Source organism: Oncorhynchus nerka, linkage group LG9b (assembly GCF_034236695.1).
Source record: "Oncorhynchus nerka isolate Pitt River linkage group LG9b, Oner_Uvic_2.0, whole genome shotgun sequence".
NCBI lineage: Eukaryota > Metazoa > Chordata > Actinopteri > Salmoniformes > Salmonidae > Oncorhynchus > Oncorhynchus nerka.
The window spans coordinates 34,229,628-34,244,011 of NC_088424.1; the positions used below are offsets into that span (position 1 = coordinate 34,229,628).

Genomic DNA, 14,384 nt, shown 5'->3' on the forward strand with positions numbered 1-14,384 from the left:
GTACAACCAAAGAGTTCGATACAGCCAGCCAAGCAATCAATCCAGGCAGCACAAGGGAATTTGTGGAAGCGACGTTTGGAGCAGACTTCAATCTCAATGGAGTAACATCTATATTAAAATAGATAGGATGCTATTTGAAAATGTTCAATAGAAAGAAAAAGGAATTAAATAAAACTTCAGTTTCAAAGAAGAATCTTGGGGGAAACTTTGGGTCACATAACTCAACAGTAAGTAACGTTAACTCGCTAGCTAAACTAGCCTAGCTTTATGAAGACTATTTGCATCTCAGTCCTGGATAGTTTTCTGAGTTTGCGTGTTTGAATAATTTCGTAATTTATATCACTGCTTGTAAAGCCCCGCGAGTATATACATAATTTAGCTACTAGCTAAATATACTTGAAGTTGCATCAGGCATTGGTAGTGTAGGATAAGATAGAACGAATGTCCCTGAGGGGGAAACTGTTTTACGTTACATGTGTATTGCTTGCTAATGCCAACTTTAAGGGATTTATGTTTTGCAATGCCGCCAGGTGTGGGCGTGGCTTCCAGTCTGACACACCTGTCACCTGGCAATGATAAGTCAACTTGTCAGTGTTTGGGAATTTTCCAGTGTTGGTCATCCTCATTGAATCATCTTTCTCTTTCTGTGTTTTTTCCATATGCTTTTGCATTGTGACTCATGGCCTTTCAAATTGTTTTAGAGGTGCAGGTTTCTCAACAACACTTGTCTTCATCATCAGCATCATCATCCTCTAGTCGTAACATCTGTGTCATCACTCATCACCACCATTCTTCACCCCATCTCTTTCCTCTCCTTTCTCTCTTTCTACCTACCCGGCTCTCACTCTCCCATTCCCCACCCTACCTCTCCCTTGTCCTCTGGTGTGTCTCAACACCAGCTATCTGTCCTCCAGGAACAACCCACTAGAGATGGTGGCTTGGATGTCCCCCCCCCTTTCCCTGCATCCCTCCAGGACCCCCAGGCTCCTCCCTGCCCCACTACCACCTGTCTGCTGCACCCCAGGCTGGCCACGGCCACCAGCCCTCCCCCTGTCCTTGGAGCCTGCCTTAGACGGCCCACAGCCCTGAGTCGACATGCCAGTGCGGCTGGCTTCCCCCTACAGGCGGCTGGAGCCTGGGCCTTCAGTAAGACCCAGGGGAAAGGAGCGAGCCTTGCCTCCAGCCCCACCACAGAGGCCTCGGAGGTGGGCATCGAAGTGGAGGACATCCCCTCTTTGCTCCGGGACGTGGCTTGCTTCGCTGAGGCTGTGGAGAAACTGAAAGAAATGGTGCTGGGGGAAGGTGAGAGAGGCATTATAATTGCCAGGAGTTTTTGACCAGTAAAAATTCTTATTTTTAGCCTATAACTAGAGTTCAGAGTTTTCTTAGTCACATCATATGGAAAGGAAAAAACCCTGGCCCTTAGTTATGTTGTAACATTGTGTGTGTCCCAGCCAGGTTGTGTGTGTGTGTGTGTGTGTGTGTGTGTGTGTGTATGCCTTGCGAAACTGAGGAAGGAAGAGGGAGTATGTCACACAAGGTACGCTGCACTATAGTATTTGTCTGGTGTGTAAACACAGCTCACAGGCTTTCCTATAACCCAGAACCCTTACATTACGAGGACTAGGGGTCGATTTGGAATTTAGCAAGCCGGGTCGTTCCACCTATTCGGTGCCTTTTCAGATGTGTAACTTGGTGATTTTTTAAAAAGATTTCACCTAATTCTATAATTCTGTCATAAAGACCACATGTTCAACTTAATAACAATAAAAATCCCATCTCAAAAAAGTACTATAGTAAGTGCCTATTAAGTTCCAAATAAAGTAACAGGGTTCACGATTTCACCTTAAATCAGCCATACATCTCCATGTGACAGGGAAAATAGAAGCTTGTTGTGTACAACAGGGAGGGGCAATTGAATGCAAGCTTAAAACATTTCTAGCCTGTCTATCTATGGGTAACATGGTTGACCTGTTGTGCTCGACCCACTCAGTTTTCCACCACAAAACACCAGAAAATTACCCAAAATAGTAAAACCAGCTCATCTGCTTTTACACTACACTTTGACTATTAGATGTTTATTTTTGAAAACATTATTTAAAAAGGAATAGTTTCACCAAATTAAAATGAGAGTTCAGTTCACGTAACAGGGTTGACCTTAAAATGAGGGACGTTTTCCCATTAATCACATGACATAAATAATAATCTTCAGAAATGCCTTTGTCAAAGCAACAAAATAACTAGGGATTTACAATGATGGTGAAAACATGGAGACATTTTGTGGTTAAGTGGTATAAATATTCCTGGAAGTCACAGAGGGTCAAAGAGGGACAAAATGCTGAATTCTGGCACTTTAGCAGGTCTTTATTCCAGTGGAGGCTGGTGAGAAGAGGACCGCTCATAGTAATGGCTGGAATAGAGTGTAATGGCCGGAGTGAATGGAATTGGTATCAAACAGATGAAAACCATGTCTTTGATATCATTCCATTCACTCTATTCCGGCCATTATTATGAGCCTCCCCTCAGCAGACATCCTCCACTGCTTTATTCATATAAAAATTGTATTTATTCATTTCTCCATGTGGTCTATATTAAAGGGCACTTCATTGAATATAACAGGCTTTTGACATTCAATATTGGTGCACAATTTCTACTTAAAAATATCAAAGGGATGCAAAAGAGCCCTCATTTCTTGGAACGAACCCACTAAGCCATGTCAGAGTGACTTCACTTCCTGTCCAGGCAGCTATTTTCATCGCAACTTCCTGTTCTCAGTCTCCAAGTAGGGCGAGGAGATAAGGGAGAAAGAGAGAGAATGAAGGGAGGAGAGAGAGAGACTTTTCTTAGTGGGTACGTGTGTTATTACAATATGACAACAGAGGTAGGAGTGTTAAAATCAACCACAGAACAAGAGCCAACTGATGGTACACTCACAAAGAGTTAGGCCCCTAAATAATTAGGGGTCTAAGCAGTAGTACACAGTACATTTTTCTTAAACATTGACGTTTCAGCCCCAAACTGCATTTTGACTACATTTTAAAGTTGGTTCACGTGCTGTCCATGTCCACCACCACTTCCTACATCAAGAGTGGTAGTGTGACAGACAACAGCCCTACAGTTCCTGGTTTTCACACTTTAGTCGTCCAAGGCCCAACTGAAAAACAACACACACAAAAGGAGAAGTATAACAGTAGCTGTGTTTCAATGACGGCTACTGGTGCTGGTTCTCTTTTTTCCCAGTAAACAGTGCTTCATTACATGGTCTCTTGCTTGATTCATTATATGTGTGTTTATACTGCCTGTTTATGTACTATTATGAACTGGGTGGTTCGAGCCCTGAATGCTGATTGGCTGACAGCCGTGGTATATCAGACCGTGTACCACGGGTATGACAAACATTTATTTTTACTGCTCTAATTAAATTGGTAACCAGTTTATAATAGCAATACCGTACCTCGGGAGGATGACCACATGGAGAAAGTAATACATCTGATTTTTTATATGAATAAAGCAGTGGCCAATATACCACGGCTAAGGGCTGTTTCCAGGCACCCCCTGCGATGTGTCGTGCTTAAGAACAGCCCTTAGCTGGGGTATATTGGCCATATACCACACCCCCTAGTGCCTTATTGCTTAAATAACCTACATTTTCTATAACATATTGTTCCTTTGTGTGTGTGTGTGTGTGTGGGTGTGTGTGTGTGTGTGTGTGCGTGTGTGTGTGTGTGTGTGTGTGTGTCAGGGTTGGGGTGAATTGAATTTGCCTCAACCTACAGGAAGCAAAATATTAATTGAATGAAGTAGAATTTAATTCAAACCAATTCAACTAAGAAGTGAAACATGAAAGTTTCATTCATTTGACAAATCTTTTATCGTAAGGATATGCCATTTATTAATGTAATGAATACAAATATTCCCGAGTGGTGCAGCGGTCTAAGGCACTGCATCTCAGTGCAAGAGGCGTCACTACAGACACCCTGGTTCGAATCCAGGCTATATCACAACCGGCTGTGATTGGAAGTCCCATGGGGTAGTGCACAATTGGCCCAGCATTGTCCGGGTTTGGCTGGTGTAGGCCGTCATTGTAAGTAAGAATTTGTTCTTAATTGACTTGCCTAGTTAAATTTAAAAAATCAATTTAAATATTAGTTTGATTATAATTTAGATGTAAAACATTACTTTTCTTTGTCATGAGATGTTAGATTGTTCCCTTCCATACTGCCGTGTTTGATCTAATGCATTCTGGGAAATGTTTGTTCTGATATTTAACAAAAAATTGAATTCAATCCAAATTCTGCGGTGTGTACGTGTGTGAGCATATAATCCAAGGTTATTATAGTACATTTTTAAAGTTGTGTTTTAAAGTAGAACCTTATCACTCGCATGGTTGCCTCACTGCACTGATGTTACAATTATGAATATCACCTCAAATTAGGAATTTTTCATTCTTATTTCTTTATGTTTAGTTTCAGTTTTAGTTCTAGACAAATAAATAACATAGCTGTCTGTCACTGTCTCAGACAGGCAGATAGATAACCTCTCAGACAGGCAGCTGGACCGTCGTGACCTGGCCCAGGAGTGTTTGGGAGAGGTGTTGCGTGTGTTGAGGCAGGTGATCGGTGCCTACCCCCTCCTCAACACTGTAGAGACCCTCACTGCTGCTGGAACACTCATCTCCAAGGTCAAAGGTCAGAGCTCTACTGTTAGAACTGGACACCTGTTGGAATGTGTGTGGATCAAGGTGTGGGTGGTGTGTGTACTGAGAGTGTTCTGAGATCAAATGTATGTATTTGATTTGATGTGTCCAGGGTTTAGTTACAAGGACAGCAGTGACATGGGTAAGCAGGACTTTGAGAAAGCCATCGAGACCATGGCTGTGGCTTTCAGTAGCAGGTAAGTGTGTGTGTGTGTTTTGCTTTACTATCCCTAGGATCTACATTGATAAGGTTTTTCCCATTCTCCCCCTCTCTCCCTATTTTACACCCCTTTCCTTCTCTCTCCCTCAGTGTGTCGGAACTTCTGATGGGAGAAGTGGACAGCAGCACCCTCCTGTCTCTACCGCTAACAGAGAGGAGCAGGGTGAGTGTGTGTGTGTAAAAAACAAACAATGTTTTCTTTAATCGTAAAGGATGGCTCAGTCTAAGCATTTGTGTGACCTCGGAGATGGTGTGTGTGTGTGTGCAGTCTATGGAGAACCTGTATGACTTAGACTCGGCCCAGGCCAAAGACTGTCAAGGGAGGAGTGACCAGCAGGACTGCTGCAGTAAGTACAAAATGACATGTTGTCCTCGATGTCTAAGCATTTTGTTTCCCTTTCCAATCATGTCATACTCATACATTCTCATGTGTGTGTGTGTGTGTGTGTGTGTGTGTCAGTGCTGAGTGGAGAGCAGGTTGACCTCCTACTGCAGTGCAGTGAGGGAGGAGTGGACTCCGCTCTCTCCTATGCCAAGGCTGTGTCCAGATATCTGAAGGACGTTATCAGCTATGTGGAGAAAAGGACTGCTCTGGGTGGGTTGATCACTTTGACTCATCTAATTATTCTGTCTCTTTTACTCTTCTATCTGTGTCCATCAGAAGTTGTTCCCAGCCTCTTAGGGCTTCAACTACATTACATCCACATGTCCAGTATCTAGGGGCAGAAATGGAACTGAGCCAAACCTTTTGTTGTCTATTTCAATTTCTGCTAACAAGGCAGTGTGTGTATGTAAGTAGTGTGTGAGTTTCTGTGTCTGTGTTTTCCAGAGATGGAGTTTGCCAAGGGTCTGCAGAGGCTGTGTCAGTCCTGTAAGCAGAGCATTGCACAGGTAATGGGAGAACACACACAAATAAACACACACACACGGACATACGTGCACATAAACACACACAAATCTCTCTCTCTCCTCTCCCTCCCTCTCTCTCTCAGCCCCAGATGCCATTCTTCTCCATCTACTCTCTGGCTCTGGAGCAGGACTTGGAGCAGAGTGTGGGTGTGCAGCAAACCACTGGCTCCATACACACTGTTCTACAGGTAGATACAGTATCTCACACACACACACACACACACACACACCAGCAGGTTGGTGGCACCTTAATTGGGGAGGACGGTTGTGTTAATGACTCTGGAGAGGAATCATTGAAATGGTATCAAATACATTAAAACACATTGTTTCCAGGTGTTTGATGCCTTTCCATTTGTTCCGTTCTAGACAGTATTATGTCCTCCCTCAGCAGCCTGTGACACACACACATACACACACACACACACCTACAATGATTATTACAAGTGAAATAATGTCTCTATCTCAACCCCTCTCTGGCCCAGCCTCTGATGCAGTGTAAACAGGAGCATGAGAGGAGACGCAGAGAGCTCGGAGAGCAGTGGCAGAGGGCCCAGAGGAAACTGGTAAAGTCACTGCTATGTCTTGTCCATGTTGCTTTGACAGGTTAATGCTGCGTACGTGTTATCATGTCTCACTCTTATGTCATGTATGAGAAAGACATTGATATTCCATATTTCAGTGAGAGTAGATGGTTTACCAATCGCTCTGTCAAAAAGCCTCGGTGTCACTCTAGATTGCTCCCTCTATTTCGAACCACACGTAAAAACCATCACCAGGATGACATCACCTCTGCAATATCTCCAGGCTCCGCCCCTCGCTATCACACTCCAGCAAGGAAACTCTCATCCATGCCCTGGTCACTTCCCGTTTGGACTATTGTAACACTCTCCTCACTGGTATCCCCACCAAACTCACCAACAGACTTCAACTGGTCCAGAACTCTGCTGCCAGAATCCTCACCAGCACCAGATCAACTGAACACCACACCAATCCTCATCAATCTACACTGGCTCCCTGTGCAATCCTTTATTAACTTAAAGACAGGCCTCCTCACCTACAAAGCCCTCCACAACCTGGCACCCACCTACCTCTCTAACCTTCTCTCAGTCTATGCCTCTTCACGCTCCCTCCGCTCCTCCTCTACTGGTCTCCTTGTCACCCCTTCATTCCACCTCTCCACCATGGATGCCCGGGCCTTCAGCTGCTGGAATGAGATCCCCCCCCCACATACAACATGCAGATACAATAATCTCATTCAAAAACCTCCTTAAAACACACCTCTTCAAGGATGCCTATAACCTATAGCCTGTGTTCTATGATTCTCTGTCCTACGCTCCATTCTGTGCATTCTCACTATACCTATGTATCCCTATGTGTCCCCCCAACCCACACCTTTACCCTAAACCCTTACCCTAAACCCTTACCCTAAACCCGTACCCTAAACCAGGTCTGTATTTTATTTCCAACGGTACCCCCTAAACCCTTACCTAAACCAGGTCCGTATCCTATTTCCAACCCTACCCCCTAAACCCTTACCTAAACCAGGTTCGTATCCTCTACCCAACCCTACCCCCTAAACCCTTACCTAAACCAGGTTCGTATTCTCTACCCAACCGTACCCCCTAAACCCATACCTAAACCAGGTCCGTATCCTATTTCCAACCCTACCCCCTAAACCCTTACCTAAACCAGGTTTGTATCCTCTACCCAACCCTACCCCTAAACCCTTACCTAAACCAGGTTCGTATTCTCTACCCAACCCTACCCCCTAAACCCTTACCTAAACCAGGTTCGTATTCTCTACCCAACCCTACCCCCTAAACCCTTACCTAAACCAGGTTCGTATCCTCTACCCAACTCTACCCCCTAAACCCTTACCTAAACCAGGTTCGTATCCTCTACCCAACCCTACCCCCTAAACCCTTACCTAACCCAGGTTCATATCCTCTACCCAACCCTACCCCCTAAACCCTTACCTAAACCAGGTTCGTATTCTCTACCCAACCCAACCCTACCCCCTAAACCCTTACCTAAACCAGGTTCATATCCTCTACCCAACCCTACCCCCTAAACCCTTACCTAAACCAGGTTCGTATTCTCTACCCAACCCAACCCTACCCCCTAAACCCTTACCTAAACCAGGTTCGTATCCTCTACCCAACCCTACCCCATAAACCCTTACCTAAACCAGGTTCGTATTCTCTACCCAACCCAACCCTACCCCCTAAACCCTTACCCAAACCAGGTTCATATCCTCTACCCAACCCTACCCCCTAAACCCTTACCTAAACCAGGTTCATATCCTCTACCCAACCCAACCCTACCCCCTAAACCCTTACCTAAACCAGGTTCGTATTCTCTACCCAACCCAACCCTACCCCCTAAACCCTTACCTAAACCAGGTTCATATCCTCTACCCAACCCTACCCCCTAAACCCTTACCTAAACCAGGTTCATATCCTCTACCCAACCCTACCCCCTAAACCCTTACCTAAACCAGGTTCATATTCTCTACCCAACCCTACTCCCTAAACCCTTACCTAAACCAGGTTCGTATTCTCTACCCAACCCAACCCTACACCCTAAACCCTTACCTAAACCAGGTTCATATCCTCTACCCAACCCTACCCTCTAAACTCTTACCTAAACCAGGTTCATATCCTCTACCCAACCCTACCCCCTAAACCCTTACCTAAACCAGGTTCGTATTCTCTACCCAACCCAACCCTACACCCTAAACCCTTACCTAAACCAGGTTCATATCCTCTACCCAACCCTACCCTCTAAACTCTTACCTAAACCAGGTGCATATCCTCTACCCAACCCTACCCTCTAAACTCTTACCTAAACCAGGTTCATATCCTCTACCCAACCCTACCCTCTAAACTCTTACCTAAACCAGGTTCATATCCTCTACCCAACCCTACCCTCTAAACTCTTACCTAAACCAGGTTCATATCCTCTACCCAACCCAACGCAACCCTACCCCCTAAACCCTTACCTAAACCAGGTTCGTATTCTCTACCCAACCCAACCCTACCCCCTAAACCCTTACCTAAACCAGGTTCATATCCTCTACCCAACCCTACCCCCTAAACCCTTACCTAAACCAGGTTCATATCCTCTACCCAACCCTACACCCTAAACCCTTACCTAAACCAGGTTCATATCCTCTACCCAACCCTACCCTCTAAACTCTTACCTAAACCAGGTTCATATCCTCTACCCAACCCTACCCTCTAAACTCTTACCTAAACCAGGTTCATATCCTCTACCCAACCCTACCCTCTAAACTCTTACCTAAACCAGGTTCATATCCTCTACCCAACCCAACGCAACCCTACCCCCTAAACCCTTACCTAAACCAGGTTCGTATTCTCTACCCAACCCAACCCTACCCCTAAACCCTTACCTAAACCAGGTTCATATCCTCTACCCAACCCTACCCCCTAAACCCTTACCTAAACCAGGTTCATATCCTCTACCCAACCCTACACCCTAAACCCTTACCTAAACCAGGTTCATATCCTCTACCCAACCCTACCCTCTAAACTCTTACCTAAACCAGGTTCATATCCTCTACCCAACCCTACCCTCTAAACTCTTACCTAAACCAGGTTCATATCCTCTACCCAACCCTACCCCCTAAACCCTTACCTAAACCAGGTTCATATCCTCTACCCAACCCTACACCCTAAACCCTTACCTAAACCAGGTTCATATCCTCTACCCAACCCTACCCCTTAAACCCTTACCTAAACCAGGTTCATATCCTCTACCCAACCCTACCCCTTAAACCCTTACCTAAACCAGGTTCGTATCCTCTACCCAACCCTATCCTCTAAACTCTTACCTAAACCAGGTTCATATCCTCTACCCAACCCTACCCCCTAAACCCTTACCTAAACCAGGTTCATATCCTCTACCCAACCCTACCCTCTAAACTCTTACCTAAACCAGGTTCATATCCTCTACCCAACCCTACCCCCTAAACCCTTACCTAAACCAGGTTCATATCCTCTACCCAACCCTACCCCCTAAACCCTTACCTAAACCAGGTTCATATCCTCTACCCAACCCTACCCTCTAAACTCTTACCTAAACCAGGTTCATATCCTCTACCCAACCCTACCCCCTAAACCCTTACCTAAACCAGGTTCGTATCCTCTACCCAACCCTACCCTCTAAACCCTTACCTAAACCAGGTTCATATCCTGTTCCCAACCCTACCCTCTAAACCCTTACCTAAACCAGGTTCATATCCTCTACCCAACCCAACCCTACCCTCTAAACCCTTACCTAAACCAGGTTCATATCTTCTTCCCAACCCTACCCTCTAAACCCTTACCTAAACCAGGTTCATATCCTCTACCCAACGCTACCCCCTAAACCCTTACCTAAACCAGGTTCATATCCTCTACCCAACCCTACCCCCTAAACCCTTACCTAAACCAGGTTCGTATCCTCTACCCAACCCTACCCCCTAAACCCTTACCTAAACCAGGTTCATATCCTCTACCCAACGCTACCCCCTAAACCCTTACCTAAACCAGGTTCATATCCTCTACCCAACCCTACCCCCTAAACCCTTACCTAAACCAGGTTCATATCCTCTTCCCAACCCCTGTAGTACTATGTACTACACTTGCTTTTAATGGCTACTTGTAATGTAAGATATCCTTGATTACCCTGAAAGGCATCCACCAAATAAAATGTATTATTGTTATTTAATGTGTGTGTGTGTGTGTGTGTGTGTGTGTTTGTCTGTTCCTAGACTGATGCTGAGAGTGTCATGCGTAAAACTCGAGGGTCATACATGATTCGCTGTGAGGAGTATGACAAGGCCAGGGGTCGGGCAGAGGAGGAGCTACAAGGGGGAGCAGGCGGGCTTAAAGCTCTGGACCGGAAGAAGCGATTGGAGGAGGAGGCCAGGACCAAGGTCAGCTGACTAGTCTGACCTTTTCCTAGACCTTTTCATAGATCCTGAAGTGCCAACTCAGTTATGCCAGGTGAGCAAAATGAATCGCACCTAATGGCTGGTCCATGTGTGTCTCTACAGGCTGAAGAGGCAGAGGCTGTGTATCGTGCATGTATATCCGAGGCGGAGGCACGGCACCAGGAGAGAGAGCAGACTAAGGGCAGCACTCTCAGACAGATCCATGATGTCATCAGACACACAGACCACACCCTCAGATCTGTAAGTCAACTCACGCCTCTGTCAGTGAAGTAAAACCCTCAACTTATTTGCAGGTGGATTGCACTGACCAATCAAACGTCCTAATCATGACTACATCCACCTTTAGGTTTGATTATGTTCATGAAGTCTGTTCACGAGAGATCTTGGGAGAGACGAAATGTGTTCATGGAAATTGTAATTTGTCTCCATCGAATTGCTTATTCCTGGGTGTTGTAGTTCTTTACAACATGTCTCCCTCCCCAGTGCACGGTGTCGTACTATCAGCTGCTGCACATGCAGACAGCAGTGCTGCCAGTCCACTACCAGACTCTGTGTGAGAGCACCAAGCTCTACGAGCCGGGACAACAGTACGCCGCTCACGCAAGACATCTACACAAGAGCCCAGAGGACGCCAGACATCTCTACACGAGCCCAGAGGATGCCAGACATCGCTACACGAGCCCAGAGGACGCCAGACATCTCTACATGAGCACAGAGGATGCCAGACATCTGTCGAACCCAGAGCCTGCAGCTCACTACCACTTCGAGCCCTACTCATCAAACCAGTTTGTTCCCACTTGAAATTGTTTACGTTTGACCTTTCAGTAATTCATATTGTTGTCGAGATCAGAAAATACCAGGTGCAGAGAAACGTTTTGTAAGTGGCGTTACCCTTCAAAGGGTCAGAACAGGCCAGTTAGTTGGCTACCAACTACTATGATTTACAGGAGGAGGCAATGTCATTTTCTCCTTCCCTCATCAGTCTGTCTGGACACACCCGCCACAACAGCTCTAACACGGATGTACCAATCAGCACGGAGACCACACCTCCCACGGATTCACCAATCAGCACGGAGACCACACCTCCCACAGATTCACCAATCAGCACGGAGACCACACCTACCACAGACGAGGATGGTGGTGCTGAGGATGGAGTCACACAGAGATGTGGTGAGTCCTGATTAACTCGTGTAAGGGGTCATCCACTTTTCTAATGGTCTAAGAAGAAGAGTAGCACACGTTTCTAACCACAGATGTGATTTATAGGAACCACGATCCAAGATTAGAACTTTTCATTATGGTGCTTCATTTGAAAGCTCATTGGTGGTATGTGTCCTTATTGAAGGGCAAGGTCACCAATCACACAAGTCCTGGCCGTCAACGATGAAGGACTCGGACTGTCTTGGAGGAGTCTATGGTCTGGAGTCCTCCAACACTGGTATCTCCTGATGTAGAAAGTAGAATGTCAACCTCCAGCACAGCTACCATAGAGCCTCACCAATTTATAGATTACACAAAAGAGTCCAGCAATGTATCATTCAGAATATTCAACGATATATAATAGTTTATTGCATGTGTGTTTCAGGGCACGTACCTAAAGCCAGTGAAGAAGAACATGATGGAAACGTCACCTCGTTTGAACAGGGTAACAAACACTCCTCCTCAAGTCTCCGTTTGTCTGAACTCTGTCTAAATCCAGATCCACACAGCGGGAGAATTGCATGAATAGTTCAGGTTAGGATACAACCCTCTCTTTCTCATTCTGAACTCTCTCTTCTCTCTTGTATGTCTTTTCTCTTGCTGTGTGTTCAGGGACAGAGCCAGAGATCGCCGCTCCCACTGGTCCCTTCCGGAATGTGGGAATGTCCAAGGCAGCAAAGACCCACAGACTCCGCAAGCTCCGCACACCTGCCAAATGTAGAGAGTGTAACAGCTATGTGTACTTCCAGGGTGCAGAGTGTGAGGAGGTGAGACACACACACACACACACCCTAGGAGGTACAGTAGACTGTGTAATGTCTACTCTGTTTACTGACTGTAAAGTTACTATACTGCTCAAAAAAATAAAGGGAACACTAAAATAACACATCCTAGATCTGACTGAATGAAATATTCTTATTAAATACTTTTTCTTTACATAGTTGAATGTGCTGACAACAAAATCACACAAAAAGTATCAATGGAAATGAAATTTATCAACCCATGAAGGTCTGGATTTGGAGTCGCACTCAAAATTAAAGTGGAAAACCACACAACAGGCTGATCCAACTTTGATGTAATGTCCTTAAAACAAGTAAAAGTGTGTGTGGCCTCCACATGCCTGTATGACCTCCCTACAACACCTGGGCATGCTCCTGATGAGGTGGCGGATGGTCTCCTGAGGGATCTCCTCCCAGACCTGGACTAAAGCATCCGCCAACTCCTGGACAGTCTGTGGATGGAGCGAGACATGATGTCCCAGATGTGCTCAATTGGATTCAGGTCTGGGGAACGGGTGGTCCAGTCCATAGCATCAATGCCTTCCTCTTGCAGGAACTGCTAACACACTCCAGCCACATGAGGTCTAGCATTGTCTTGCATTAGGAGGAACCCAGGGCCAACCGCACCAGCATATGGTCTCACAAGGGGTCTGAGGATCTCATCTCGGTACCTAATGGCAGTCAGGCTACCTCTGGCGAGCACATTAAGGGCTGTGCGGCCCCCCAAAGAAATGCCACCCCACACCATGACTGACCCACTGCCAAACCGGTCATGCTGGAGGATGTTGCAGGCAGCAGAACGTTCTCCACGGCATCTCCAGTCTCTGTCACGTCTGTCACATGTGCTCAGTGTGAACCTGCTTTCACCTGTGAAGAGCACAGGGCGCCAGTGGCGAATTTGCCAATCTTGGTGTTCTCTGGCAAATGCCAAACGTCCTGCACGGTGTTGGGCTGTAAGCACAACCCCCACCTGTGGACGTCGGGCCCTCATACCACCCTCATGGAGTCTGTTTCTGACCGTTTGAGCAGACACATGCACATTTGTGGCCTGCTGGAGGTCATTTTGCAGGGCTCTGACAGTGCTCCTCCTTGCACAAAGGTGGAGGTAGCGGTCCTGCTGCTGGGTTGTTGCCCTCCTACGGCCTCCTCCACGTCTCCTGATGTACTGGCCTGTCTCCTGGTAGCGCCTCCATGCTCTGGACACTACGCTGACAGACACAGCAAACCTTCTTGCCACATCTCGCATTGATGTGCCATCCTGGATGAGCTGCACTACCTGAGCCACTTGTGTGGGTTGTAGACTCTGTCTCATGCTACCACTAGAGTGAAAGCACCGCCAGCATTCAAAAGTGACCAAAACATCAGCCAGGAAGCATAGGAACTGAGAAGTGGTCTGTGGTTATCACCTGCAGAACCACTCCTTTATTGGGGGTGTCTTGCTAATTGCCTATAATTTCCACCTGTTGTCTATTCCATTTGCACAACAGCATGTGAAATGTATTGTCAATCAGTGTTGCTTCCTAAGTGGACAGTTTGATTTCACAGAAGTGTGATTGACTTGGAGTTACATTGTGTTGTTTAAGTGTTCCCTTTATTTTTTTGAGCAGTGTATATTATTTGCTT

At 46.1% G+C, this 14,384-nt stretch overlaps 1 protein-coding gene across 4 annotated transcripts in view; it reads left to right on the plus strand.

The window, feature by feature from the left end:
* The window catches only part of LOC115114706 (rho GTPase-activating protein 45-like), a 17,445-nt gene continuing 3,061 nt past the window's right edge, over positions 1-14,384 (plus strand). For 2 of the 4 annotated variants that reach the window (XM_029643168.2, XM_029643170.2), the window contains exons 1-17: positions 1-227; positions 900-1,302; positions 4,521-4,688; positions 4,809-4,893; positions 5,007-5,079; positions 5,185-5,263; positions 5,377-5,511; positions 5,746-5,807; positions 5,909-6,013; positions 6,308-6,388; positions 10,600-10,764; positions 10,885-11,022; positions 11,266-11,567; positions 11,765-11,952; positions 12,128-12,220; positions 12,368-12,427; positions 12,595-12,749. In XM_029643168.2, the coding sequence (XP_029499028.2) occupies positions 141-227; positions 900-1,302; positions 4,521-4,688; positions 4,809-4,893; positions 5,007-5,079; positions 5,185-5,263; positions 5,377-5,511; positions 5,746-5,807; positions 5,909-6,013; positions 6,308-6,388; positions 10,600-10,764; positions 10,885-11,022; positions 11,266-11,567; positions 11,765-11,952; positions 12,128-12,220; positions 12,368-12,427; positions 12,595-12,749 (2,379 nt within the window). In that variant the 5' untranslated portion in view covers positions 1-140. The remainder of the gene's footprint in view (positions 228-899; positions 1,303-4,520; positions 4,689-4,808; positions 4,894-5,006; positions 5,080-5,184; positions 5,264-5,376; positions 5,512-5,745; positions 5,808-5,908; positions 6,014-6,307; positions 6,389-10,599; positions 10,765-10,884; positions 11,023-11,265; positions 11,568-11,764; positions 11,953-12,127; positions 12,221-12,367; positions 12,428-12,594; positions 12,750-14,384) is intronic. The other 2 variants (XM_029643169.2, XM_065013588.1) reach the window with 2 other exon arrangements.